At 47.0% G+C, this 25,675-nt stretch overlaps 1 protein-coding gene across 3 annotated transcripts; it reads right to left on the minus strand.

Annotated features, from left to right (window-relative positions):
- Positions 1-745: 745 nt before the first annotated feature.
- LOC135388802 (phospholipid-transporting ATPase ABCA3-like) lies at positions 746-25,410 on the minus strand. Of its 3 annotated transcripts, XM_064618613.1 has the most exons (23): positions 25,320-25,410; positions 24,963-25,267; positions 21,827-22,174; positions 21,355-21,492; positions 21,048-21,303; positions 20,244-20,432; positions 19,992-20,173; positions 19,794-19,934; positions 19,165-19,282; positions 18,953-19,107; positions 18,742-18,897; positions 17,518-17,807; positions 16,878-17,060; positions 14,554-14,621; positions 13,921-14,365; positions 13,501-13,735; positions 12,321-12,567; positions 10,429-10,554; positions 9,938-10,198; positions 5,208-5,804; positions 4,529-4,785; positions 3,318-3,568; positions 746-1,041 (listed from the first exon to the last, which is right to left on the minus strand). In XM_064618613.1, exons 1-23 carry the CDS (start codon positions 25,333-25,335, stop codon positions 990-992), a joined length of 5,016 nt encoding a protein of 1,671 aa, XP_064474683.1. In that variant the 5' UTR covers positions 25,336-25,410; the 3' UTR covers positions 746-989. The 3 variants fall into 3 exon arrangements, with proteins under 3 accessions (XP_064474683.1, XP_064474682.1, XP_064474681.1); XM_064618612.1 differs by lacking the exon at positions 746-1,041 and having other exon boundaries at positions 3,059-3,568; positions 24,963-25,258; XM_064618611.1 differs by lacking the exon at positions 746-1,041 and having other exon boundaries at positions 3,059-3,568.
- Between the last annotated feature and the right edge of the window lie 265 nt (positions 25,411-25,675).

The raw sequence follows: 25,675 nt of genomic DNA on the forward strand, positions 1-25,675 counted from the left end.
AAAAACGAACGGCATCATCCACTTGATCACATCGACTATCGGGTCATGTTAGATGTTAGTAGGCCGATTCCCCTCAAAACTTCTTGTTTTGATATAACGACAGCTGAGCGGTGAGAACGTCATTTCAGTACTGGACGAGCACACAGTAAGCGACACAGCCCGGCACCAACTGAAGGGAGCTCTCCCTGTCCTTCGTACTCTAAAGAACATTAATGAGTGCCGCGATTTGTTGGATTGATCTATCTCAATTACGCGAACCCCCCATGACGCACCAGGAGCACCAGTGTCACTTAACTCGGAAATCCGACGATATGTCAAGGACAAATGCGAAGGCTGTGGTCTACAGGAATATGCCTCTGCAAAGAAGTTGCTCATCAAAATTGAAAGGGATGGATGTAACATCAGTCAGACCAAAACATGGGCAGTGCTTAATTTCCTCATGTCGATCCATCTTGGACCATGCATCTCTTTGGAACTGTAGTAAAAGAATTTCAACGCAATACACCACGCAGGGAAAGATCTCATTCAAGCGACCATAAAGTTCCTGGGCACGTTTCTACGTTGGGGAAGGGAGACAGCACCTCATATATGCATATTGCTTCTCACCATATCACATTGAGCCACAAACACACAGCATGACTGCTTGGGATGGTTCTCCAGCCAAGGACTACGAAAGAAAAACACTGTTCTAGAAAACCTACATCACAGACAAAGAAATAAGTGGAACGCAGCATGGAATCGATTAAAAATGTGTTAATGGCGCAAGATTTAATGGAGCAAGATTCATGCGCGGGGAAGGAAACATCAGAAGCATGACGGCACATACTGGGAAGAAGGTGGCATTCAGGAGTAACGGAGAAAGACCCCGAATTTCAGTGTGGAACCCAACCAGCACAAGCCACGCATGTTTACTGCGAAAAACGGAGCAGCGACGTCGGAGAGCGTCAGTCGCGGCGTTGACCCAGTCTCGACATAGCGGACTTTTAGTCTTATGTTGTGCGCCCACTGCTCTTCCTCCAGCCGATAGGATCTTCTCGCGAACTAAAAAGAAAAAAAAGAAGAGTGGTAACAGTTGCAATTCGTACCTTGCCTTGTTTCAGTATACAGAGTGACCCACCGAAAAAGGGCCAGGGGCTAAAGGAAAAAAGGAGTTCTCTACACAAATGGAACCAACTGTACGTGCTTGGCAGTTGTGTGGTCTATCCAAAACTATTTTTTTCATCGCCCCTTGTCAATTAATTAGCGGTAATTAATTTACTAGCTTTTTAATTATCGGTTTTAGCTCTCAGATGTCAATGTGAAACTTGTAGTACATGTCGAAAAAGCCGCAACTGAAGTGGTTCGAGGATGGCTTGTGGTTTCGTTTTTTCCGGGTTTAAAAATTGCTGTCAGAAGCGCGCGCACCACAGAGCGCTCCCCATAATTCGGCGCCCGCGCGCGACGATTGCAGTGCACTCTGATAGGTGTGCCGTGAAACAGGTGAAATATCTTCCTCTTGTGTGACGTGGCCCAAGGATGGTCTCGAAGCGCTAATCTCAAGGTCAATGTACGCCGGAGGGTGCATGGAATCGTCGCGCGCGGGTGCCGGATTGTGGCCAGCGATCTGCGGTCCGCCCGGCAGCTGAAACCAACTTTTAAACCCGGGAAAAAATGAAACCACAAGCCATAGCGACCTCGGACCACTTCAGTTGTGTCTTTTTCGACATGTACTACAACTTCCTCATTCACATTTGAGAGCTAAAAGCCTAAAACCGATAATTAAAAAGTGTAAAATAAAAAAGTAGTAAATAAAAAATATTTTGGGTAGACCACACAACTGCCAAGCACACGTACAGTTGGTTCCATTTGTGTAGAGCACTCAGTTTTTTCTTTAGCCCCTGGCCCCTTTTCGGTGGGACACCCTGTATACGCGTGCGTAATGTGGCTTTCTTAATATTTCAAAAATGTGATGTACACTGTGGTCCCCGGGGTTGCAGCTCTGATCAGGATGACGAAGCGAGAGCCCCCATATTTTTGCTCACTGCCGTGCACAACATCGTGGTTTAATAAGACACAGAAAGCATTACTTCTCAATCCGGCATATTTTTTACGCATAAATATTTTGAAGATTGCCGGAACATGGACGGTGCTGCCAACGAACGGCGAAAAAGAGCAACTTGGGTTTCGGGTCAGCTAAACGAATTCTCTAAAACCAGAGCTGAGGCCGCGTACCCACATGCGGAGAATCTGCGCGGAAACACGAACGCGGCGCGGTAAACTCTTGCCGCTGGGCGGGAAAAGCCACCTCCGCTTACTGCTTTTTGGGGATCGCGCAGTGTACGATTTTTAGCGGCATCCGCACATGCTCGGCCAATCATGAAGTAAAAGGAAGTTGCACGAGTTCGTTTTCTTCCGGCCTCCCGCACGGAGAGCATTGACGGCGTCGTTAACTGGAAGGTATGTCGGAGTGATGCTCACTTTTTTAAACCGGCGAATTTATAAAGGAAATAAAATGCCATTGTTGATTAGACCGTTGCATTAAAATAAACTTGCTTTTTGTGCCGACACTGGAGTAAAATTTGGGAGTACAGATAAGTAAAGTGTAAGTGTAAGTGTAAGTTGTTGACAAGAAGAGAATGCGCTATCGCCACAGCGAGTGAACCCAAAGCCTGAGTTTCTTGCGTCTGCCATGTTGATTTCGCAAAAGCTCAGATGTAAGCATGGAAACGTTCACTACAGTCAATAACTTGACTTCGCTGTCGTTCGCCATCTTGTCAAACACTGTCTCAGAGGCTTTCGCTGTGGAGAGTCGCAGGCGGAGGCAGTATGGCTAGGGCGGCATGCATAGACGCGGCAAGCCGCAGGCGGTTGCACACACCTCTACCGCCTGTGGGTACGCGGCCTTAGTTTCTCAGCGCAAATAAGCAATGCACAACAAGACGGTCAACAACGGTCTAGGGTTTCAATGTGGAACTCTTACTGGATCGTCAACATGCTCGAGGTTGGGTGCTTACTCGGATATCAGCGCATGTCCGTCATTGGGATTCAGATGTAACTGGCTGTCACGCATTGAGGCACATAACGCTAAAATATGGCATTTAATGTACTTCCTCGAGGCGGTAAAGTATATCGCGTTGTGGTCTCACTCCTGGAGTCCCGCGTGCTTGTGCGCGTAACTGGCGAAGATCTGTTCCAGTGTCGTGTCGCAAACATAGAATTCCTGGAACTTGAAGAACTTCCTCAGGATCAGCATACGATTAAATATTTCGGACCGGGAAATACTTTCGCCGTTGAGCCTGAATTCTAAACGGCCGTTGTGCGACCGAGCCAGTGCGCACCCTTCGGGAAACGCCTCCAGAACTGCGTCAGCGATCTCTCGCAAGTGGGCCGTGTCGTTTTTGCGGTCCGGATACGCATCCACGTTGATGGTGACGTCACGCCCAGCTTGCAGCTCTTTAGCAGAGCCTATGCATTCCAGGCGTCCAGCTACCATGATGGCGACCCGATCACACAAGACGTCGAATCGTCCCAGACGGTTGCAGGTTAGTAAAATGGTGATCCGTCGTGTGTCTCGCGTAGCCTGGACTACCTGAACGAAAAAATAATTAAACGGATAATGTAAACTGTTACTAGGAATATGTATGGAGCAAGATATGAACTTGCTTGTTTCACTTGCTTCTTGTTGTATCACTTTGTTTCAGAAAAAAAAAAAGGATGATATGCCCAAAATAACTTACAGAAGTTGAAATGTACTTATGTCAATTAACACAGTTGGCAATGTTCATTTGTCTTTGCTGAGTATGAAGGGATTTCGGATTTCTCATTTCACGGTACTCACTCATTCGTCATCGATGATGGTTGACTAGGAGCGTGCTATGTGGTGAAGTTGTGGTGTGGTGTGGTGGTTTTTCAGAGTGCGGGTTGCATGTCCAGGAGTTTCTCGCGAAATGCCAAAGAGGAGGTTTCAAAGCGGGTGTGATTAATAGAATTAGGCTTCCGAAGCTTTGTTATATCTGTCGTCATATGCTCTAGGTTTTGTTTGGTGGTAACTTCTATAGTTACCACCTAGGCCAACATAGCGTCTTATAAAGGGTGTAAAAGGGCATACGCCCCCCTCGCTCACCGAATCGGAAGCACTAACCCTATCATTCCAATGTAGCAGGTAGAACTTTGAACCTTTTACGCACAACATATGCGACAACTATTACCTCCTAAAAGGTGTAACTGCTTCAAGAGTGCATGTAATAGTATCGCGAGCATCAACGATGACGAATGAGTACCGTGAAATGAGAAATCCGAAATCCCTTCATACTCAGCAAAGACAAATGAACATTGCCAACTGTGTCAGTTGACATAAGTACATTTCAGACGGGAGGCGGAGCCTATTTTGTGCTCATTATGTATGGCACAGAATACGCTCCACCTCCCGTTTCCAACAAATCAGGGGCGAGAACGTTGCCATTCGGGATGATGGTTGGCTAGGAGCGTGCTATGTGGTAAAGTTTTTTTCTAAGAGTGCGGTGTCACACTCTGTATTTGAAAGGCGTACCTTGTGAACATTCCCTAGCGAGACGAGATCAACTTCTGGAATATCAAGTAGAAGTATGGAGGGAGAACCCTGGAGCGCAATCGCCAAGGAAAGTTTCTTCCTGCCTTCGGGAGTGTACGTGTCAACCAGGTCATCGGGATCCGGTAGGTCGACGAATTTCATCAAAGCATCAACGGCCTCCGGCACGTCTGGTATTCCTCGAAGGTAGGCGTATATCTTCAGTGTCTCCCGTCCTGTCAGGGTGTCAATCAGTCCACCTGCGAATGGCCCAACAGACTGAAAATCACGGTCCATGCACCAGCGGCTCTGCAGATATCAAACAGCGCATATCCCTTTCCACACTCTAAGAAAATAGGGTGTGAAAAAGTGGTAAAGTGGTGGGTGAAAAGGGTGTAAAAGGGTGGTAAAAGCAATTATCATATATCCAAATTGCTATACAAAAAGACTTACGCCCCCCTCGCTCACCGAATCAAAAGCGGTAACCATATCATTCGTAGGTAGGAGGGTAGAACTTTGCAACCTTTTAGGCACAACATATGCGACAACTATTACCCTCCCAATACCAATGTAGCCCTCCTCCCCACGCGCGCACACAGATACACCCCTGTGTAGTGCCATGTCGTGTCCGTACACTCTTAAAAAAAAGGGAGTGTGTGTATCTCGTAAGGAAAGTACTTACCTTCAGCTGGACAATATCCAACCATTCTCTGCCAACGTCGCGTGTGCTTGGTGAGTTCCAGGCCTTCCATATATGCCTCACCGGAAGTAACGAATAGGTCTCCAGCGAGCATTCGCAGTAGCGTCGACTTTCCCGTTCCAGCCACACCCAAGACTCCAAAGCATTCGTTTTTGGCTACCGTCAAGGACACCCCACCCACAGCAGCACGGGACTTACAAATACCAAATGTCTTCCTCATATTGTAGAGAATGAGCGTCTTGGACTTCGCGTAGTCCCCTCTCAGGATGATTTCCGCTACCTTTCGTTCCTCCATAACCCCAGCATCGAAGGAAGCGCCAGCGACAGAGCAATGCCTCATGCGGGTTGTGTTGGGGGTTTGCGGACGGGACGGAGTTGGTGTCTGTGTCCCGGGCCCTTTGGATGTCTTGCGATGAAGCACCCACCAGAAACGGTACATGAGACCAGAGTCGAGGAAGGCGATGATAGCAAAGTAAATTGAACCTTGTAGAAGCATCGTGACGACTTCGTAGCCACCAGTATGCTTCCCGTACAGGCTGAGAGGAAGGGTAATTTCCGGCTCTTCGCCCATTTTAATGGCTGCACGGAAAATAGAAAAAAAAACGTTTTCGGTATCATAGCTCTTTTACGTGCATGTGTTCTTTCCGCACGCTCTAGCTGACGATCACACAAGGTCACGCAAGGCCCGGTTTCAACCTAGATCAACAGTCTCTTAACTTGAATTTAGCGCTTAACTCTCCTTCAGTAAATGGAGTTGTTGTAACTGAAGCATTCACCACGTCACCAACTAACGTTTGTAAAAAATAATTCAGTGTTACCCTCAAGTTTTAGCAACCCTTGACCTCGGTTCAAAGTTAACCAGCGTTGGTAAAACCGGGACTGAGTGACCTTCCGTTTCTTCTGCCACACTGTGTTCATGCGCCACTTAACCGCATCTATAAGCAGAACGGCGCAAACAAAACAAACAAAATGTAATGACGAACATTGCATTTAGGACAAAAAGAATTCGGTGAGTGTCTACCCCATCCCACACGAACTTTTACGATGAGATTGACCCTTTCCGCTTGTGGTCAAAGATTAACGTTACGGCACTGCACATTATTGGCAGTTCAGGTTACGTATGCAAGAAGAGGCGTTATATACGAGACGCATGGCAGGAGACATGGGTCTCATGGGATGCCCGTATATGACTAATCGCTATCCTGGGAAGAGTATATATTGACGGTCGGAAACCTGCGGATGGCCACAACATATGGATCGTCATCACAACATATCGATCAAGGTCATTCGGTTGGCAAGTGAAGTACCAGTGGGAGGCTACTTATCAGAAAGGATAACGGGATTGCCGATCAAGGGAATATTCTTTGGGCAACCATGACAGCGAAGTATGAAGTGAAGTGAAGCGTGTCAGGTGCTTACAGTTTCGCGCTAAGCCTACCACGGGGTTGATTATACCACGCGGTTGCCAGTTTGCAACGGTGACTCTTATTGGTCTACCGGACCTACGTACCGTCAGTACGAGGTTCGTTCCAGGTAGGCGTTTTTGTGTCGTATATTTGTGCACGTCTTCCACGGAAGTAATAACGGCCAGCACTATAGGCCTTCTCTAGACAGAGTGACACCACATATGGGACATATCCGCAACCCTGTGGCATGGCAGGTTCTACGATAGGGTGTATTCCCCTCTCGGGAGCTCGCCATCTCGCGGAAAGAGTCGAAACTAGTCCCCCTTGTCCCCCGTTCTATAGTGAACTTACTTGCGGCATTTGCGAGAAACTGCAATTACTTTCAGCCTTTCATTATTGCTTGTGAAATGAAGGATGATATTCGGTGCAGCAGCTACTTCAAACAAAATGGGAGGAAATCGCATATCAATGGCAGGCAGTCTTTCGACCAGCACCTGTACGAGTACATCTAAAAACACATGTATCTGTTCAGATACCACCTACAAGCTGCTCCCCGCGTGAATTAGTGGTAGGCGCTCATTATTTAAATGAAAATTCAAACGAGTTTCGTGAAAAGCATAACTTCTAAAGTAGGGCACCATCGGCATTAAAATGGGTACTACACCTTTTGGGACCTTCAATTGACACAATTTAGAGAAAAATCTGCCACCGAGGCGGGTCATTTGTTGCAGTAATTATTGGTTTCGGTTTACACATGTTTGTCGCGGTGAAGCGCAAAAGGACGCTCTTCGACCCCCATATCCACCACTGAATTACGTGTTCGTGAGCTTACTTCGCAACAGGGAGTGCTGAAAAAAACAGGAACAGCGTCAGACAGGCTTCGCCAGTCCCTCACCCCGCTTACCTGAGAAAGGCCGCATATCAGTCAGATACACCCTCCGCTGGCAGATTTTTCTCTAAACGGCGCCCTGCTTTAGAAATGTGTTTACAATGAACGAAACAGGGGGGAGGCACCTATCTGGGACAAGATAATCTGTCCCAGAAAGGCGCTTCCTCCCATTTTCAACAAATTGTATACAGAATGATATCATTCGGAATGATGGTTGGCTATGAGCGTGCTATGTTGTGAAGTATGTCTTTGAACAATGTATGTGATATCGAACAGATACTTGCAAAAAAGAAAGTTCTTGGATTGGTGCATCCCTGCATGGTGTCCCGTTGGCTCGAATCTAGCTTGCTTGACAATTTGCCAGGAACCCCATTTCATACGTTCTTGAACTTGAGTATAAATTCCAAATTTGTCCAAATGAAGTCCATCAACGGTAATGGTTTCTATACGACTAGTTGTATGGGTAGCTATTAGTAGATCGAGTACCGTATAAAATTTCGCATTTATATACGTGATATCCTCGCTGTACACATTCGTCGTCGCACACATTCGCAAATAAACATTGTGCTATGGAAACACGTCCCGAAGAAAAAATATGTCAGAAGTATTATGAAGTATCATTCAGTATTATTATGGCAAATAGTTGCCGTGTGTACAGATTAAGAAAACGTTTTTCAAACCGATCCTGTTTGTGAAACGAACTCCCATGAGGGAGCAAGTGACGAGGAATTTGTGCACATACAAACTTTTGTACACTTTACAGCATATTATTGCGTTGATACTGTCACCCGCTTTATCCTGACAGACTGCACCTCTCGATGGCTGCAAAATATTTCCATATCTCTAGCACCCTCCTTTATTGTTTTACTAATCCTAGAGTCTTGGCAAGCTAATTTTGCAGAGGTATCACCTAATTCAGAACGTCACTGAGCAACGGCTGTGTGTGGTGCCGTCGCCGATTGGAAGCGCCCCTACCGGGGGTTTCACGAAAATCTCTCAGCTGAATAATTCAGAAACGGTTGATGCCATAGAAAGGCTTTCATTTCGGTAAACATCCTTGAGACATCGGTCAAGAGCTGACCAGTAAGTAGCTCATTTGCGTATAGTAGTTAAATAAAACTCCTTGATTTTACGTTTTACTTTGAGGTGTACGTTCTCAGCACCTCTACCTTCTGCGGTCGGAACCTTCAGCGAATTGAGACACAGAAAAAAAAAAAAGAAAAAAAATCTGCGTCGTCACTTTTCGAGATTTCTTCCAGCAATTCCTTGGTTTCGGTTTCTACACTCTTAAAAACAAAACCTCACCGCAGAGCATGCAGTGCGCCAACCATTGCCGCGAATGATGGTACGCCTTTTTGTGGCAATTTGGATATATGAAAATTGCCACAAAAAGCGTACGCCCCCTCTCTCTTCGAATCAGAAGCGATAACCCTACCATTCTTGGCAATCCTTGGAGCACCGCGTGCTATGCGGTGAAGTTCTGTTAGAGTGTATATTTATTGCACGGAGTAGCGGAGCAATGCGCTATTCGGAGGAGCGGTCCGGCTCTGACTTGCTCGTCTGATTCACACACGGTGTTGACGGAACGCAAGGAACTGCCGCAAGGAATTTCTTGGGTATTCCTCATTAGGTTCACAAGAGGGAACATACCCCCTCCCCCCCTCAAAACCCACCGTCACTGGGCAATTTGGCGGACAAGAGCAGAGTACTGATTGTCTAGAGAGGAGAACAGTGCCTTAAGGGTTGTGCGTTGGCGTCTTGGTGAGCACGACTGGACGACAGATCAAGCCAGGACCCAGATTGCATCCACATATTTCGTGAATGAGTAAAAATAATGAGTCAAACTCATTACTGAGAATGTAACTACAGTACTTCGGTTGCATGTAATTAATTACCTTACAGGTCACAAAAGAGATGTCAGCAAACGGCCATTTGAGAACGTGTCCTTTTGTGAGGGTGTTGATATACGCCTAAGGTCGGTTTCACACGAACGTTTTTGCGCGGCCAAACGTTGCCAAGACGGACCCATTGGAACCTGCTGAGCTCGATTGCCTTTATGGTTCTAATTTTGAAGCAGACGGACGATAAAGGAGGTTGTGTAAAACTGCCATAAAAGCTCTCCTGAATTACGCGCTAAGCAGTGAACACCCTTTCTGTTGGGTGTGCCGTTCCCTAAGGCTGCTGGAATGGGCTGGGGAACTGTGCCGCGATTCGGCCGGAAAGTCTTCGTAAAACACAGGGAAAACCTCAGACAGCCGGTGGTAAGATTCGAACTCACTACCTCGCAGTCTTCAGCACGACCTATTCAGTTAGGGTACCGCTGAACTACACTCAAATAGGTGTAAATGTGGTGTGACTTTGATATGGCAGATACGAATTATAAAGTGAGCTTTGGTAAACAGTCATAACACACTTACCAATACAGCATTTGTGAAGCGAATTACTGAAGCGCCACACTTCTTCGGAATTACAGAAGCTGTCCAATTCTTCGCCACGTTCCATACACAGAAGGTTCTCCTTCCGCAAAAGGATTAGTTTGATGAGGGCGCGGCAGAGCAAGAAGGTTGGCAACCATTGCATGGGAGAGCTCCTCAGCGCGGTCACCGCCAGCATGCCCACACTTGATCTTTCAATGTCCACCAGGTCAGCAATAGCTGCAACCGTTGCGCCGAATACGCCTGTGCGAGAAAATAAGTGCGGCAAGTTGAGGTGACAGCCATATGGATGAACTAGCGACAGGACAGAAAGCCGCATTAACCTCGTACATGTTACAAAAGCATATCTGCTCTATTGAACAGGTTGGTAGTGGCTGGTATCTTTTGCCTCCATTTGCAAAACAGATTTATTCTCAGGATGTATCATGCTAAGGCATGCTAAGTTATTAAAATCCTGTGTTGTAAAAACCTACCTCCACAGAGGTAGACGTAGCTGAGAGTATAAAAGGCAGCAGAGGCGCTGTTGAACAGAAACGATGCCAGGTAGGCCAGAGGAACAACGGACGCGCTGTAAGCCATGAAGACAGCGAACACGGCAGCTGCAAATGGGCGGTCCCTTCACTGACAGTGCCAGAGACCGCTGTGAATCTATGACAGTCTATATTATCTTGTACCGGCTGCATGTGTGTGTGTGGATAACACGTAACTCGCTGTGTAATGTGGCGCACTAATACTTAACAAAAACAAACAAAAATACACTGACGAAAACGTGAAAAAAAAAGTGAAAAATTGCGACCTAAGGAGAGTTGTGTGCAGGTACCACTAGGGGCACTACCGATGAGCATCCATATTGGGCCATCGTTTCAGTTTCTGTACCAATAGCTCCCCTCTAGTGGTAGCACAACTGTCCAGAAACCCTTGTTTTCCAGGAAAACACATTGCCCTATTCTAATACACGGAAGCAGAAATTTCCGTCGCGCTGAGTATGGCTTCCACGAGCCTTTCGCACGCGTTGCGCCAGGGTAAGTTCGTGGTAGAGAACGGCTTAAGGGTACAAATGCCACTCAGGTTTATCTAAGCACACGCTTATAACACACGAAATACGCTGTATTTCGAAATTATGGCTCTAGATTGTCAGGGACCATAAAAGCGCGTTCCCACCGCCGGACGGGAGCTCGGAACGGTGCCCGCAACGGCAGCATTGTCACCTGGAGGACGCATGAGGCCCGTTCTCTGGCGCCGTCCAAGCAGCCGCTCCTTGGGCGACTGACGACTGCGGACGGCAGCGACCAACCAATCAAAGCGAAGAACAAGATGAGGGTCTGTGCGGTCCGTGACGTATGGAAACAAACGATTGTCTCGTAGCAAGCGTGGAAGAATGGCTTCCCTCGCCCTCGTCTCTATCAGTCTCGCCTCTCGCCTCTCGCCTCTATCAGACTCTATCCGCCTCGTCCTCGCCTACGGCGAACTTCGGTGTGGACACTCTTGCCGTTCGCCCCCCCCCCCCACCCCCCCACCCCCCGAGAGTGCACGACCGGCAGTGGGAAAGTAGTTTCAACCACTTGAAGGGTCATCTCGGCAAGCTCGCGATACCTAACGACCAGCGTCCCGGCTGAACAGCACCTCATGCACCATGCTTCTCGGTATGGATGCCATGAGCACTGTTTATTTGCATTCGTCATACTGCGTTTCTACGATGAGCTGTGCAATTAAGCATCTTTTTGGGGACGCAAGCGACCTGGAATAGCTCTTTTGACACTTGTGGTGCCAGTATCTACATATCTTTCAAATCCTATCCCACCCAATCGGTCAAATTGCTTTATGGACAGCGGTAATGAAACGGTGCGACGCGTTTGACAATCGAGATCGTGATTGGGTCTACTCTACATTACATGACTGTCTAAATGAATCGCAAACCGCTGTGATGTTTTAGGGAAAGAATAGGGCTGGGTGCGGATGACGGCAGCGGACTATATGTACCGTTGAGCGGAAGTACCCATTGTTCATGACACTTCCTCTACACAATAGACGTAAAGTAGTGCCCCTAGCGACAGCTATCTTAATTAGGCTTTACTTCCTCTCTCCTGTGAACAATTGGCGTAACTAGGTCTCTGTAATAGCAGTTCCTAGTCATGGTTGTACTTGGAAGGGCTAGAATGGGCAAATTCGCAGTGTTCGTTAGGCTGGCATCCTTGCAGGTTCTTGACGAAACCAGAGAGAGGATTCTGTGGAATTTTGTGGCGCAAGTACGGTACAACAATCGCACTACATCTGTGAAGGTACAGGTGTCCAAGAATAAACACCTCCACGCTTCCATGCAATACAATTGCAACCCACTTAATTCTCCCGTGCTCAATGGACTTACCAACATACAGGAAATCTTCCAATATCGTCCTACAAGACCTTACTGCTGCTGTAAACACGACTGAGTGTACGGTGCAGAGTCCCATATCGAAGACGAAGTTGCCGACCCAATAGAGCAAGCCAGACAGTCCAGTCATCAGCTGCAGGAGTTTGGACTTTGTCACACGTTCCCTGACCGCAGAATCCGCAAAACTCGCTGCGTGGATGCATGCGCCCAGGGGCACGAACAAGCTGGCCAGTATGCGCACCTATAGGAATAGAAGAGCCACGCAATGCCCTTCTGTGTAACAAAATTCCAGTGTGCATTTTAGCACCCCACATCAGGCGGCGCGAAACGTGCCGTCCTTAAGTTCAAAGAATACATAGATCGTAATTCATAGCTAACCCATAACCCTACATTTCCCTTTCTGTTGCGATTACAAAGCAGATGCACACGTCCTATACAGCCTCCTGGGCAAGACCATTGCCTCAGTGGTTTATCCATAAAATTTCTTTCATAGGAGTGCGTAGAGAGTGGGGTGACGTCGTGACATGCAGGCTACTCCCCATGTATTTTTATGCCCCAAGACGAATTATTGCAAGAAACGTTTAGGGCTATCTTCCGGATTTGGGGGTTGTTAGGGGGTGTAGGGGGATTTCCGATCAGAGAACGTACAGTCCTTGAGTGCCCCACCGTTTTCTGGAAGTACGAGTTATGAACGGCGTAAGTATGCAGTCGTTCAGGGTTAGCTGCAGGTCAGCAGAGGTCTACAGAGCATAAACCTAGAGCATCCCGTGTCCAACCGTCAAATCAGAAACCGGCGAAATCAGAGACTCTGTTTCACTTATTTACCACGCAGCATAATCCATCAGGTTGCGGCACGGACGAGGCAAGCAGCTGTCACGAGCTGAACTTTAACACATGTCCAGTATGCAATAGTACTTCCAGGAACGACAAGTCAAGCACTAAGGTACTGATGTCCCTCCCGAGCTATGTAATAGGTGTATGAACCTATTTATGTAATAGGTGTGTGTGATTTGTCCCGTTTATTCGATATCACATTTCCAATTTTTTACGACGTATCCTACCTTAACAGCGTTTCGGCTTATCAATTTCAAAGTTCGGTGTCTCGCACTTTGTTTGAACCCCGCCTTGAAATGAGAATGCTTGATACCAACAATCACAGCTACGAGGCACATACCATGATCGCGTATATGACATATCCTGTGCTGCGAGGTATCCGACCCACTTCGGACTCCAGAAAGAGACCGGCCAGCGTCTGTTCAGACTGCATCGGAGCGAACGTGACTGGTGCGTTCCTCAACTGGATAACGACCTCGGGATCACCAGTCAAATTCCGAAGCACAGCCGTGTGGTACAAACTGAGGAGGACCAAGGGCGTGTGTGGGCATTGGCCGTTGTACCACAAGTTCACCCTGCATAATTTTTGCATGTCATCGCCAAACACTTTTTCCATATTAATAGCATAGGGGAACCTGGCACAAATAAGCTGTCTGGCCGATGTTATAGAGAGATATCGATATTCGTCATCGCCTCTCAAACTAAGCTAAGGGCAAAAGTTGAAGCTCGCCTGTTGCAGTCAGCACGGGACATGGCTTACCTGAAGCCTGGCTCGTTCTCCACGACCGTGCCCATCTGCACACGAAAGATGAAACGCCACATGGACATCCTCGATATTTCGAGCAGGTCATCTGAAGGACTCGTCGGATCTAGATGCATTTCTTCGAGGCCTCTTTGCCACAGGGTTCGACAAAGCACCTGGCTGGTGAAGTTCTTCCATTGACCTTCTGTTCCGCGAATTTCACAAAATCCTTGCGGATCGTTGAACAGTTCGTCGAGCTTGTAGTCGAGTGTTTTCTGAACAGATTGCTCTGGATCGAGAATGATGTACTCGCAGATACCCCACACGAGGAACACGACAGCCGGTAGGCACCAACGCGTAGGTCTCAGGGCTCTTTTACAGTCGAGGTAGCGCTTGTAGAGTAGGGTTGAGAGATAACGTAGCGTACCGGGTTCTGTGGCTCTGCCCCACAGGTCAACGGTTTCTGAAATAGAAACCGTGTAACAATAGAATCGCTATTCAAAAATGGACGGATAACTGTTCTGTGGCATTTTGGTGCTTTTGCTCTGATTCTGTTGCTTTTTGCCCAGTCCCCCCAGCATAATCTTTTGGTGCAAAAATACTCAACTGAACTGACTAGAACAGACAATAAGGGTTACTGCTTGGACGTACCTGTCGTACTGGACGCCCCGGGTGACGCTGTAGTCTTGACACTTGTAGCGCTTCCTCTATCCCTAATCCTGCACGTGTGAATACGTTAAACCTTCGAATCGAGACCTTAAAATCGAAAACAGCGAAACGGCGAATGAGTATACGTTTATATGATGAATGGTGCATGCTTTCTAAACCATCCTCACCTCCAACAAATATACTATAGAACAAAGAGCCGTTGATAAGCGGTGCAGAGGAGACATACATACTCGCTGCCCTGTGCAGGAACCTTGCCCCAAGCCACTGTCAAGTGATACTATTCACAATGAAACAGCCAAATATTTCATACTCTACGTTTTTCTCGCGGAGGGGCATAAACGGTTAATCGGATAGATTCAGCATCGCTCCATTCGCAGACTTCGAAATCATGATTTTCATGCTGCCTTCATCATCGGCGATGCCCGGCTTCCATTTCGACCTGGTACAAGACCAGTTCGTTACACGCTGTAGTGAGGGAGCTTCAGAATGTGCGGGTGTGTGTAATGGGATGAGCACGCACCAAAAATAGACTACAGGGCAGCAAAATCCGGCACAGAGGGAAGAGGAGGGGGGAGTGTCCTTGTGGCTCGATTTTTCAACACTTGATGCGTACCGACTGGTCCAACTCTTATGGTCATCAGACATTGTCAACTGATTGTGAACTATAATATAAAACAGTTCTACTTAATAACCTCTGGTACAAAGGCATCGTTTGGATCCGGGGTATGGAATACAACGCATACTCCACCGAACACGCGTTTGCCGAGGAATTTTCCTGATAATCCTCAATTTGCTTTTGATAACAATTGATTATTCAGTTATATTTTTTCCCCGATAACCTGAGACCAAATACACCCCAATCCCCCTCTCGCTTTTAGGGCCTTCTCTGATGACGTCGCATCTCCAAAGGTCTGACGCCTGACCTATCGCTATTCGCTTTCTGCTCTGCAGTGCAATAGAGGTGGACGGGTAGGTGGAAGGCTTTGAACAGACTAGTGAAACTAAAGAACAGGGATAAGACACATACCGTCCACCCCTATTGCACTCGAGTTTCAATACATCGTGCTGCTTTGCATTGTGAAAGTTTCGGTTTGTTTGGCGTGCGCTTTGAAATCGCGATCTTTTTCTGTGGGAAATGTTACAATGCGGTCAATTTGACGCTTCAGATAACAAAGATAACAAGCAACATTTCAGATATGGCACAAGAAAATGTACAGGCGGTATTTTACGCAGCAATCTTCTGCGAGGGTAGTACGCATGTAATCATTTCCGTTTAGGTTGGGACGATTGTTACACAGCCACGCAGAATGCAACATGGTAGTTACACGAGCACGACATATGGTGACCTCTTACGCTGCTTCTTTTTTTTTTTTTTTTTCAAATGCGCAGGATCCCATGGTATACGAGATACATTTTCCGCAGAATAAGTGCAGTTAAACGCTGAGCATTCGTTTATTTTTGCTTTGACATAACGCTGACATTATGAGATTCCAGCAGAGCTTCGAACCGGAAGCGTGAATACATGTCACATAGCAACTTCCCTTTCGTCATTTTGACCCGAAGTTCCAAACCACCCATTGTACTGACTGCAACATGCGGATGACGCTGCTTCATTTGGGAAACATGAGTATTATGTCATGATTCTCACAAGACACGTCACATTATTAATCCACATTATTACTATTTTTTAAAAGTGTTGGTGTCGACCCGGTCAAAACGTGGAGGGAAGTACGGCGCGTGAGGGAGGAGGAGGGCAGTGGAGAATAAGGGAAACTAGGTCACACAGCCGAAGACAATGTACGCGCGCCGGGGTGGGTGACGTTAGGGAGAGCAGCGAGTCTGCCGAAGCGGTCTTGGCGGCGCGCCAGATACGCGGGGGAGCCTGAACTTGCGGGTGTGCAAGGCGCGGATGGGCCGAATTCAAGTACACAGCGGAGTATGAACCGAGTACGAGCGCTGGGACGAGTAGACACCAAAAGAAGTGTGAGCGAAGGCGACGAACTGCCGAAGCCGAGGAACAATGCAAGCAACGTCAGGCAGCGGATGCCGCTGCTCGCCTCCGAAAGCGGACGAACAAGACTGAGGAGGAGCCAAAGCAGCGTTTCAAAGTACGCCGCCGACGGTGAAAGAGGCTGCGCAAGCCTCCACTCAAGCACCCTCAAGTAGTAATGCTTTCCGCTATTGTGGCTGTGGGGTGGATAGTAGTGATGGGTCGGCTGAATGCTAATGCATTTCTGCCGCATTAACTACATTAATCGTCCTTGAAATTTTTTTAAAACAAATATGTCATACCACAATAATGTTACCTGAGGATGACGTCTTCCAGAGTTCTCACTGTAATTCCCAAATTAACGATGTCCAATTCGTCTTGCCGAAGTTCAATGTCCAAGACGATGTCACGCATCGTAGTGGAAGGATCTTCGCTGTCGGTTATCTTGTACGTCACTTCATTGGCGTTGTCAGAGACGCGTTGAATCCAACGCACTCTCCTAAGCATGCACGATAGAATCAGATTGCAGCTGCTCATACATGCACGGCAACTGTCAGGTTCATGTTGCATAATGTGGAACGGATATGGGCAGGCAGTCGACTAAGTCACCTAAATAGGTGCCAGCTCCCAAACGACGTGGCTTTCAAACAGTATGCGCAACAACAAGAGGCGAACAGATACATATTACCTGGATGAAGGGTCGCTACTACGTCGAAACACAATTAATGTTGCCCAAACAGTCAGTTTTTTTTGTTTGCTTGTTTGTTTTTGCTAGAAATTGTGCTCAAAGAACGTTCTGACCAATGCGTGTACCGCGAGTGTTCACACTCATAGGCTGGTCCTGTGAACCGTTCGTTTTTCGATCGCTTGAACCACAAATGCACGTGGAAGTTCATTGAGGGTATCACCCTTCAAGACTGTGATCAGTATTAGGATATTTGAATATGTATACGTGCCTTCGTAAAATATGTTTCAGGAGCTTATCATTGAATGCCGCGCCTTTCTGGAAGTGGAGCTGGTATCCCATGCCGATACGACCTCGTAGAAAAGATGGTGCGCCAGCACAACTGATATGCCCGCCTTGCAGAAAGATGACCCTGTCAGCCAAAGCATCAGCTTCTTCTACGTCTTCTGTGCAAAGAATGATTCCTCGAAAACGACGAATCTTCAGGAGCAGTTCCCAAACGTCGCGCCGAGTCTGTGGGTCCATTTTACTCGTAGGCTTGTCTAGCACCAGAAGCTTTTTCTGTGGAGAAATGCGTACACATGACCGATGAGAAAAAGCTGCGATGATTCCGACGCTTGATTATCGCCCTCTAGGGCAGACCATTTCTACCAAGCGTAGAACTTCCTTCTTACAAAACGTTTGGCACTTATGCCCCTTATAACCCTTCTACTCCCTCGTAAGGAAACCTAGCCATTTGTTTGTTCATACTTTTATCACTATGCGGCTCAGCCTTCTCCAAATCGTGCAATTCGGAAACGTCACTGAAGTTCTATTCACGAGTTCTTAGTAGTCGACTTGGTAGCCAAACCGCCATCTTTTTTCACGTCCAGTCATCATTTCCTTTTTCGCTTTTGAAGTGGGTCACGTCGGGAAACCACTATTGATCATGAGCGACGTGAACACAGTGGTCGGTCAGTGGATTAATTTTGCCCACCTGATGCTTCTTTTAATGTGCACAGAGATCTCAGCACACCGCATTGAATGCTCCTCGCGGAAGACTGCGCATCTAAGCAGCTGTGTACCCGGCCACGAAGTTGGACGTATACTTGACAGGGTTTGCATCCGCAACCTTGGGACCCGTAGGCGGACACGGAACTACGCGATCCCCCGAGGACGGTGAAAAGCACGATTTCTGATTACCAAGCCCTAAATCCGTATATTTCTGAGTACGGTATATCCGTACATACGGAACGAAGGCTACTTCGTTCTGTGGCTAATTCCTTTATCATAATGCTTCACCTGCTTGGCTACACCTTGTCCCTTCTCCAAGCCTCTGTGTTACTATGTATCACTCCACCATGGAAGCTGCGGCAATGAAATATTTGACAACTTCCTACTGACAATGCTATTGAGATACGCCAGCATTTATTCTGCGCTAAAAGACCACTGGTACCCAGGATGTCACACATACTCAGAACACAGGATATAATAACACAAAGCGCACGACACTCACCGAGTCTGACGTAATTATGGCTATGGCGACGCACAGAAGTCGTTGCTGGCTGTCATCAAGGTTTTTCTGGAACTCCGAACGAATAGCATTCATGTTGAGGTCGTCCATAAGCTCGGAAACTACGAACCGTATCAGGACACTATCGATGCCGCTGAGCTGAAACGGATGAGGTTGACGACGTGCTAAGCCTTGGAAGAACGCTAAAACTCACCACACCATAAAACAGTAAGTGCTCTTCTACGGTGAGGCCCGCGAAAATCACGTTTTGTTCTGGACAGAAACTGAAGCATCTTCGGGCATCTCTCGGGTTCCGATGGACGTCGTAGTGATCCACAATCACTTGACCCTCGTCAGGGGCAAGGTAACCTAAGAATGACAGACTGCTAATATTACTCTTAAAGATCGCGTCCCGTAGATATTCACCGGTGATTATCTGGAGCATAAGAGAAGCAGCTCTATGGCGACCAGAAAGGAGGACTGTGATTTCTTTGTCGAAGACTCTCAGGTTCACCAGTCGAAGCACTGGCTTATTTCGGACAAACTGCGTAAGAACAAGTAAGGTCGAAGAACATCCAATTAGTATATCCACAATTAAGGGAGCATAAATACTATAATGGAGTACTCGAGCATAATATGCAAGAGAAACACTGGAATAGGTCGCCATCTACCAGTGTAACTGAGCTTCACTGGTACATGTGACTCATTAATCAGTCAATTGAATCAAAACAGGCGCAATTCGTCAGGGTAGATAGGGAGGATATATAGTTCTGAGATTTTCGAGAAAACCTAAGTGGCAAGCAGTTTGCGGGAGCCAGCTCCTGCATCACTCTGAGCATCATGACTATCTTCTTTTTCAATGAGCAACGCGGAATCCTTCGTTCGTTTGCACGATTTCAGTAAAATCTTTCTCTTACTACCACACACGGATTTGAGTAACGCTCATATTACTCGATTACATAATCAGGATAAAATTCACAAACATGTGATTCCGAACTCTGCAAGCTCATGATAGTAGCAGAAAAAAAAAGTAATACGTGGCGTTTTGCGCTTACTTTGGTTAAGCGCACCAGATACAGAACAGGCGCAGAGTCTCTAGGATACGTTTGGATCATCCTCCCGGGCACCAACTTGCAGCTATGGTACACGTTCCTCAGTTGCTCAGGTTGAATTACAGGTGGGGACCAGTAGGACCACTGCAGGATTAAACATACACGTATCTAGCATGAAAACATTTTCTGTGGTTATACTACCTGTATTAGAAACCACGGAGCGCGGTGCAATCCGACACCAAACGGGAGTACATTGTCGAGGTACCAGGCTAGAAACATCAAAAGAAGACAAGACAGCAGAGACACTAGCAGCAACTCCAGGAGAGTAACATTGTCGGGAGTCGCTGAGCGATCGTAGAAATTTGTCCAGTTCGCCCCTTCACCTGAGGAACAAAGTTAAGGTGGAGGAGGTGGAAGTTCCCGGAATGCATGTCCTAGCCACCCTATACTTACTGAAACGTTCGAATCTTTCGATAACGATCCAGCACCAATGTAAACACATGCCGGGTACGAAAGATGAAATCAGCTTTTTCGGCCTAGATATCAGATAGTGACCAAACCCGTACGGATTTTCAATCGTCAGGTATGGAACTAGGATGCTGAGGATCCAGTAGAGAGGAGAAACCACCAGGGCAGCACCATCTGCGACATGATTCATCCGAAATACCTGTAGCAAGAACGAATGCACTAGGACGAAACCTAACTGAGGAAGGCCACACATTTTCATATTCTCTTGCAGCCTCGAGTTAATAAATGGCTTACACAGCGCGTAATGAGAAAACCCAGGTGGAATTTCGAGGCGTACATGATCGTCCTATGCAGAGTCCTACAGACTGAGGACGGCTGCCCTCAGTAAACAAAACCCGTTCTGGTCTGAATAAAAAGTTGGTAGATGAAACAGTCTTGGGGAGGGAAACGTGCACACAATGAAACACGTTCAGTATAAATCTTGGATGCAGTTTGGATGCGTGTTTGAGGAACATTGACGGGAACCTGTCGATGAAAGATCCCACTTTGAATTGCCGAACATGAAGCTGCTTTTTATCAAGGAAGGTAGTTCAACAAAATTGGAAATGAGAAAGTGGTTCGAAGTGCCGTTCGTAGCTTAAAATTTAAAAAATCTACCACTCAGTACCGCATTTTTAATTTCCTCACACCTCTGTTGTCTACTGTTGCTCGGACCCAAACCGCAAAATAGGAAGTAGTGAAATTGTAATGCAATGTAATTCAACGGAAATAACGCATTGGAAGTCTCACAGCTGTTAACGAAGACAGATATGAAAAAAGCATGCATGATGGCAGCGCTTCCATAGAGGACGAGTACAAGGTAGACGAGGACAGGATCGGCCTTGACGAGGAATGATTGCCCTTTGCTGTTTGTGACTTTGTAGAGAAACACTTCCATGAGGGCTTCTAGTGGAAGGAGGAAGCTTTGGGCGCTCACGAAGTGGCTGAACCAGTAGACCAAATCGTTGACACCGTTCAGGCGCTGCATCTCACGTTGTCCACTTGCCTGCAATCAGGTGAGGAATGACCTCATGAAGGCAAGTAATATTCTACTTACTTTCTCACGAGCCAACTCGACAACCAGCATGCAGAATGGTAGCAAGAAAGATATTCCAAAGCGAATGACGGTTCGAACAAATGCTACCTTGTACTGTTCCGGGTAGACACTAGGGTAAGGGAACCTCTGGAGAGATACCTGTCATAAGAGAGCAAAGAGAAAGTCACGTCTAGGTATTGCCGTGTAGTAGGCGAGCCAGAAATACGCGAACATTAAGCATAGAAGTCGACCTAGGGGCTCGGTAACAGACTAGGTCCAGTGCATGCGTAGCAGAGGATTCTGAGCAAATCACTTTTGAAAATGGCGCCAATTTCTACACGCCTGCCTTCCGTCGAAAGGGAATGACAGAAAGAGAAAACATAAGTTCGTCGAACCATGTGATATCGACATTAACACATACGACACACAACGGCTAACTAATCAACGATTAAAGTATTCACGCCTGTGTTTAAATAAAAACAACTTGACTCACGTTATGTTCGAGCTTCTGGCCGTTCGCCTTTGCTACAAGCTTCAAGTAGGCGCTCTCTACGGCGTATTGTACAGGCAGAAGATGCGTGGTCTCATTGTAGGCAGATAAGTTCAGTGGTCCAGGACAGACCAGGTCTCGTACGTAGTCTAAGTTGATGTCGAAGATGAGTCCATTGATGCGAACAGTGTAGAAGAATCGTGTCATAGTCTGCGACATCACCGTTTGGCGACGCCCTCGGCCTCTACGGCTGCTGTTAAAAATTAATGCCACGATGCTACCAGGAGCTGCCTTTTGTTTCTTGCGTTGCAAGTGTGTATCGATATCCTGATCCGTCTGGAATGGCATAACCTGCCGAAGGAACATGCATGCAGGACAACTAACCATACACTCAACTCGGTACCCTTCATTGTAACTCTTAGCGAGGCGTAACCTTTATGTAGACTTAGATTTCTAAATATCGTAGAGGTTACACGTCCCATACCTCTATCCAGAGGTTAAACACGACTTGTAACGTGACACTGGAGGGGCAATAGAGGTTACTTCAGAGTTCAACGGAAATCCAATCGTCGTAACTTATAAATGTACCTTTTATAGGAACGCTGTAACTTCTAAACCAATTCCGCGTTTGAATTTCCTTCGTTTGTTTTTCTTGTTTCTTTGCAAGGTAACCTGTATGAAAGGTTCTGCTCAAAAGTCACTGTTCTCGTTTAAGCCGCACATTCAATCATTCAGTACGAGAGTTTCGGATCGGTGTGCGTTACGTTATTTTGTCTCTGCGTCTGTACGAACTGCGGATCGTGTTCAGAATTGTAAAGAAAGCACAAGGTTGAAGTGATGGAACTTTATCAGGGTATTTCTACGGTATGTTCACTACAAAGTTGGACAGTCTTGGAACGCTAATCGCAGTATGTTTCTGTCTGTCGGTTCAACGGTTCGACACAGTGTGTGTGTGTTACGTCTGTTATTTGCTTACTCCTTTGTCATCCTTGTGTTTTACTTCTTCATGTGCTTCTGATTAACCATAGCCGCGTCGCTGATGTGTCATTCTGACATATCAGAAAGGAATAGAAATGTTTTCGGCGTACTGAAGAGGGAGTTGCAACAACGTGAGGACTGTGAAGAGTATGCCTCCTTGAAACTGAATGTCGTTCACCACAGCTGAAGTGTTGCTATTGTGACGTCCTCGTGCTCTTGCCTCAGCTGTAGTTCCAGGTTTGCCAATTAAATAACATATGCTCCAGTTGCAATCATTTCTTCATTTCATTTGTTGTGCATGTGATTCTGTACATGTAGTGATCACTCGCTTTTCGCCACTGGATGCCTTTAGATGAATTACGTATTATAGCTATATGTTGCGAATGACAGTATGCGTTCTGCACTGATGAGAGCTCATTTTGAGCACCATTTGTTCTGTAGTGTCTGTGAAGAGGCGGGCATCTTAGAGACATCCATGGCTCGCGACTTTTACGTCGGTGTGGCGGTTAGAAGACAGTAACCTCTATTTATAGATCTGTGTAACGTGTACAGAGGGTATTGCCCATAGGTTACAGGGTAACTTCTAAAATAGAGGTACCTTTACTAGAAGGTACCAGATTTAGAGTGTAGCAACCACGCACTTCAAAAACTCACGCGGAGTAATTCATATGTGATAAGTGATTCAACCCCACCATGTTAAGGGAATAGTTGGACATGTGCAATAGACAATGAAGAACTCCCTGTCAATCCCTTTCGTTCAAACTCTATGTATTTTTCGAGTTTTCAGTATTTTTCTGTGGACACCGGCAGCGCGTGCGAGCGCCGGGGGAGGAGCATATCACGGGAGGCTGCGATCGGCCAACGACACCTAGATACAGAAAGCCTGCTCATTGCCTCCTTTCCCACCTTCGCTACATGGACATTAAGAGTCAAAATTCGTCTGCTACTGCGATTCACCGTTCTGCGAATTCAAGAACTCGCAAATGACTGCAGCTCACCTGGAATCTGCAGACCTAAATATTTAGACAAAAGGTGCAAGACGCGTTCCAGAAAATCAGTTTTGAGAAAGATTGAGACCATTTTGAGCTTTACTTCTAAGTTTTCCCATGTAGCCCGCGGGGACGTTCAATCACAACTCGCAAACGACGGTGGTGCATCTTCACGGACACGACCGCTGAAGGCACGCTCGTATATTGCCTGCCGCCGTTGAAAACACGGTCCTGATTTGACGACTTAATTGTTACGTCACGTCGACGAGTAAGGCAGGCTTTATCTAGGTAGTGTCGGATCGGCCTGCGTGACGTTTCGTGACGCTGCCTCAGGGCTGGCGATAGGAAGCCATGGAAACGGGAACGCCCTCTTGTCGTCACAACGTTCTCAGACTGACGTCGCACGCACTCCTTCGCAGGAAAGGCTAGTCCCGTGAATCTTGTTGCTTTCAGATGCCTAGAACAAATCGAACAGCTCCAGCCTACCGGAAACTAATCCACGAGTCTGATAAAGTTCGAAATACACGACCGTGTGCCACAGAAATCAACGAATCGATGCTCGAACTATCCCTTTAAGGGAAGTGCTTCAGGACGAGAGACACCGATATTTCGATCTTCCATCCCGCTATGCATTACGAATCCACACATATAATTGATATTGCCATTCACATATTGTGTCCGTCGACATACATTTATCCTTCCCTTATCCTCCACTCAAGATGTTCAGCGCGGCAGCTGGATTAGAATGCTTCTGTGAAAGTTCACATGGTTGCGAAACAAGTTCACATCGTCACGAAAGATCAAAGCCGCAATATTTATTTACCATGCTAGTTTGGGAGCGTAACAGCAATCTGCATAAAGGGACCATTTGGCCCACACAAAAAGTGTTCACAGGGGGTTAATTTTGAAGAATCACAGGAATCGCTGCATGGTACAATTTCACTTAGGAATATACCGTCTCCATCAGTAAATAGGTTGTCCAGGTTGTGACAAATGTGATGCATGTTACGGAAACCGAACCACCATGTATCTAGGACTCAATAGAATCCCACATTCGTTCTTGGCGTCCCGGTGCGGAAGAAACTAGGACATCATATTTCAAACAGTACCGTGAGGGGTAAAATTCAGTGAGACTTTATAACCTCTAGACCTGCAGATCAAGTCATACGTACCATCGGTACACCTAGGGTAGAAGCAACTTCGGCGCAGAGCATACGGTAGAACGCAGCGTCGGGTGCATAGTATATGGTCGATATGTTACCGGTAAAGCCGTCAAGTGGATGCGCCGGCTTGTACACCTGCTTGGGAGGCACAGGCACAACGGAGGTGGTGTCCGCCGCATCGTTCCAGATGCCGATTAAGACGAGCAGGGCAAAGGCGCTTTCCAGCAGACTCAGAAGCCAGACTCGACGCACGCGGTACAGATAGACATTCTTCCACATAAGGAGGCATGTCTGAGTCCCGCAGCCTATAGTTCCTGAAACCATTGGTTATCCTGAGACTGGGTGCGACGAATACTCATCCTATACCTGATGAAGAATCCATGCTGTAGACGAGCAGATGGTGTCGCCGTCCAGGGTAGTCGTTGACGAATGGTTCCGCGAGACCGCACGATGCACGGGCCGCGAGATTGTCTAATGACTATTGTGATGCTGTTACTATGCGACGCTATTTTACACTGTTCTGGTACAAGTCGACTAAGAGAATGCTCGACAAACCAACGTGGAAACTACGCAGTTAGAAAGGAGCAGGATCTCCAGAACACTTCGAGCGATAAAAGACGGCCCCATAATTTCGGAGCGGGGCGCGGCGCTCGCGTGCCCTGGGAGGCCGAATTCCGAAACTTATAGCCTTGACTGTGAATCATTTTACGAACGTTTTCATC

Source organism: Ornithodoros turicata, chromosome 3, assembly GCF_037126465.1.
Source record: "Ornithodoros turicata isolate Travis chromosome 3, ASM3712646v1, whole genome shotgun sequence".
NCBI lineage: Eukaryota > Metazoa > Arthropoda > Arachnida > Ixodida > Argasidae > Ornithodoros > Ornithodoros turicata.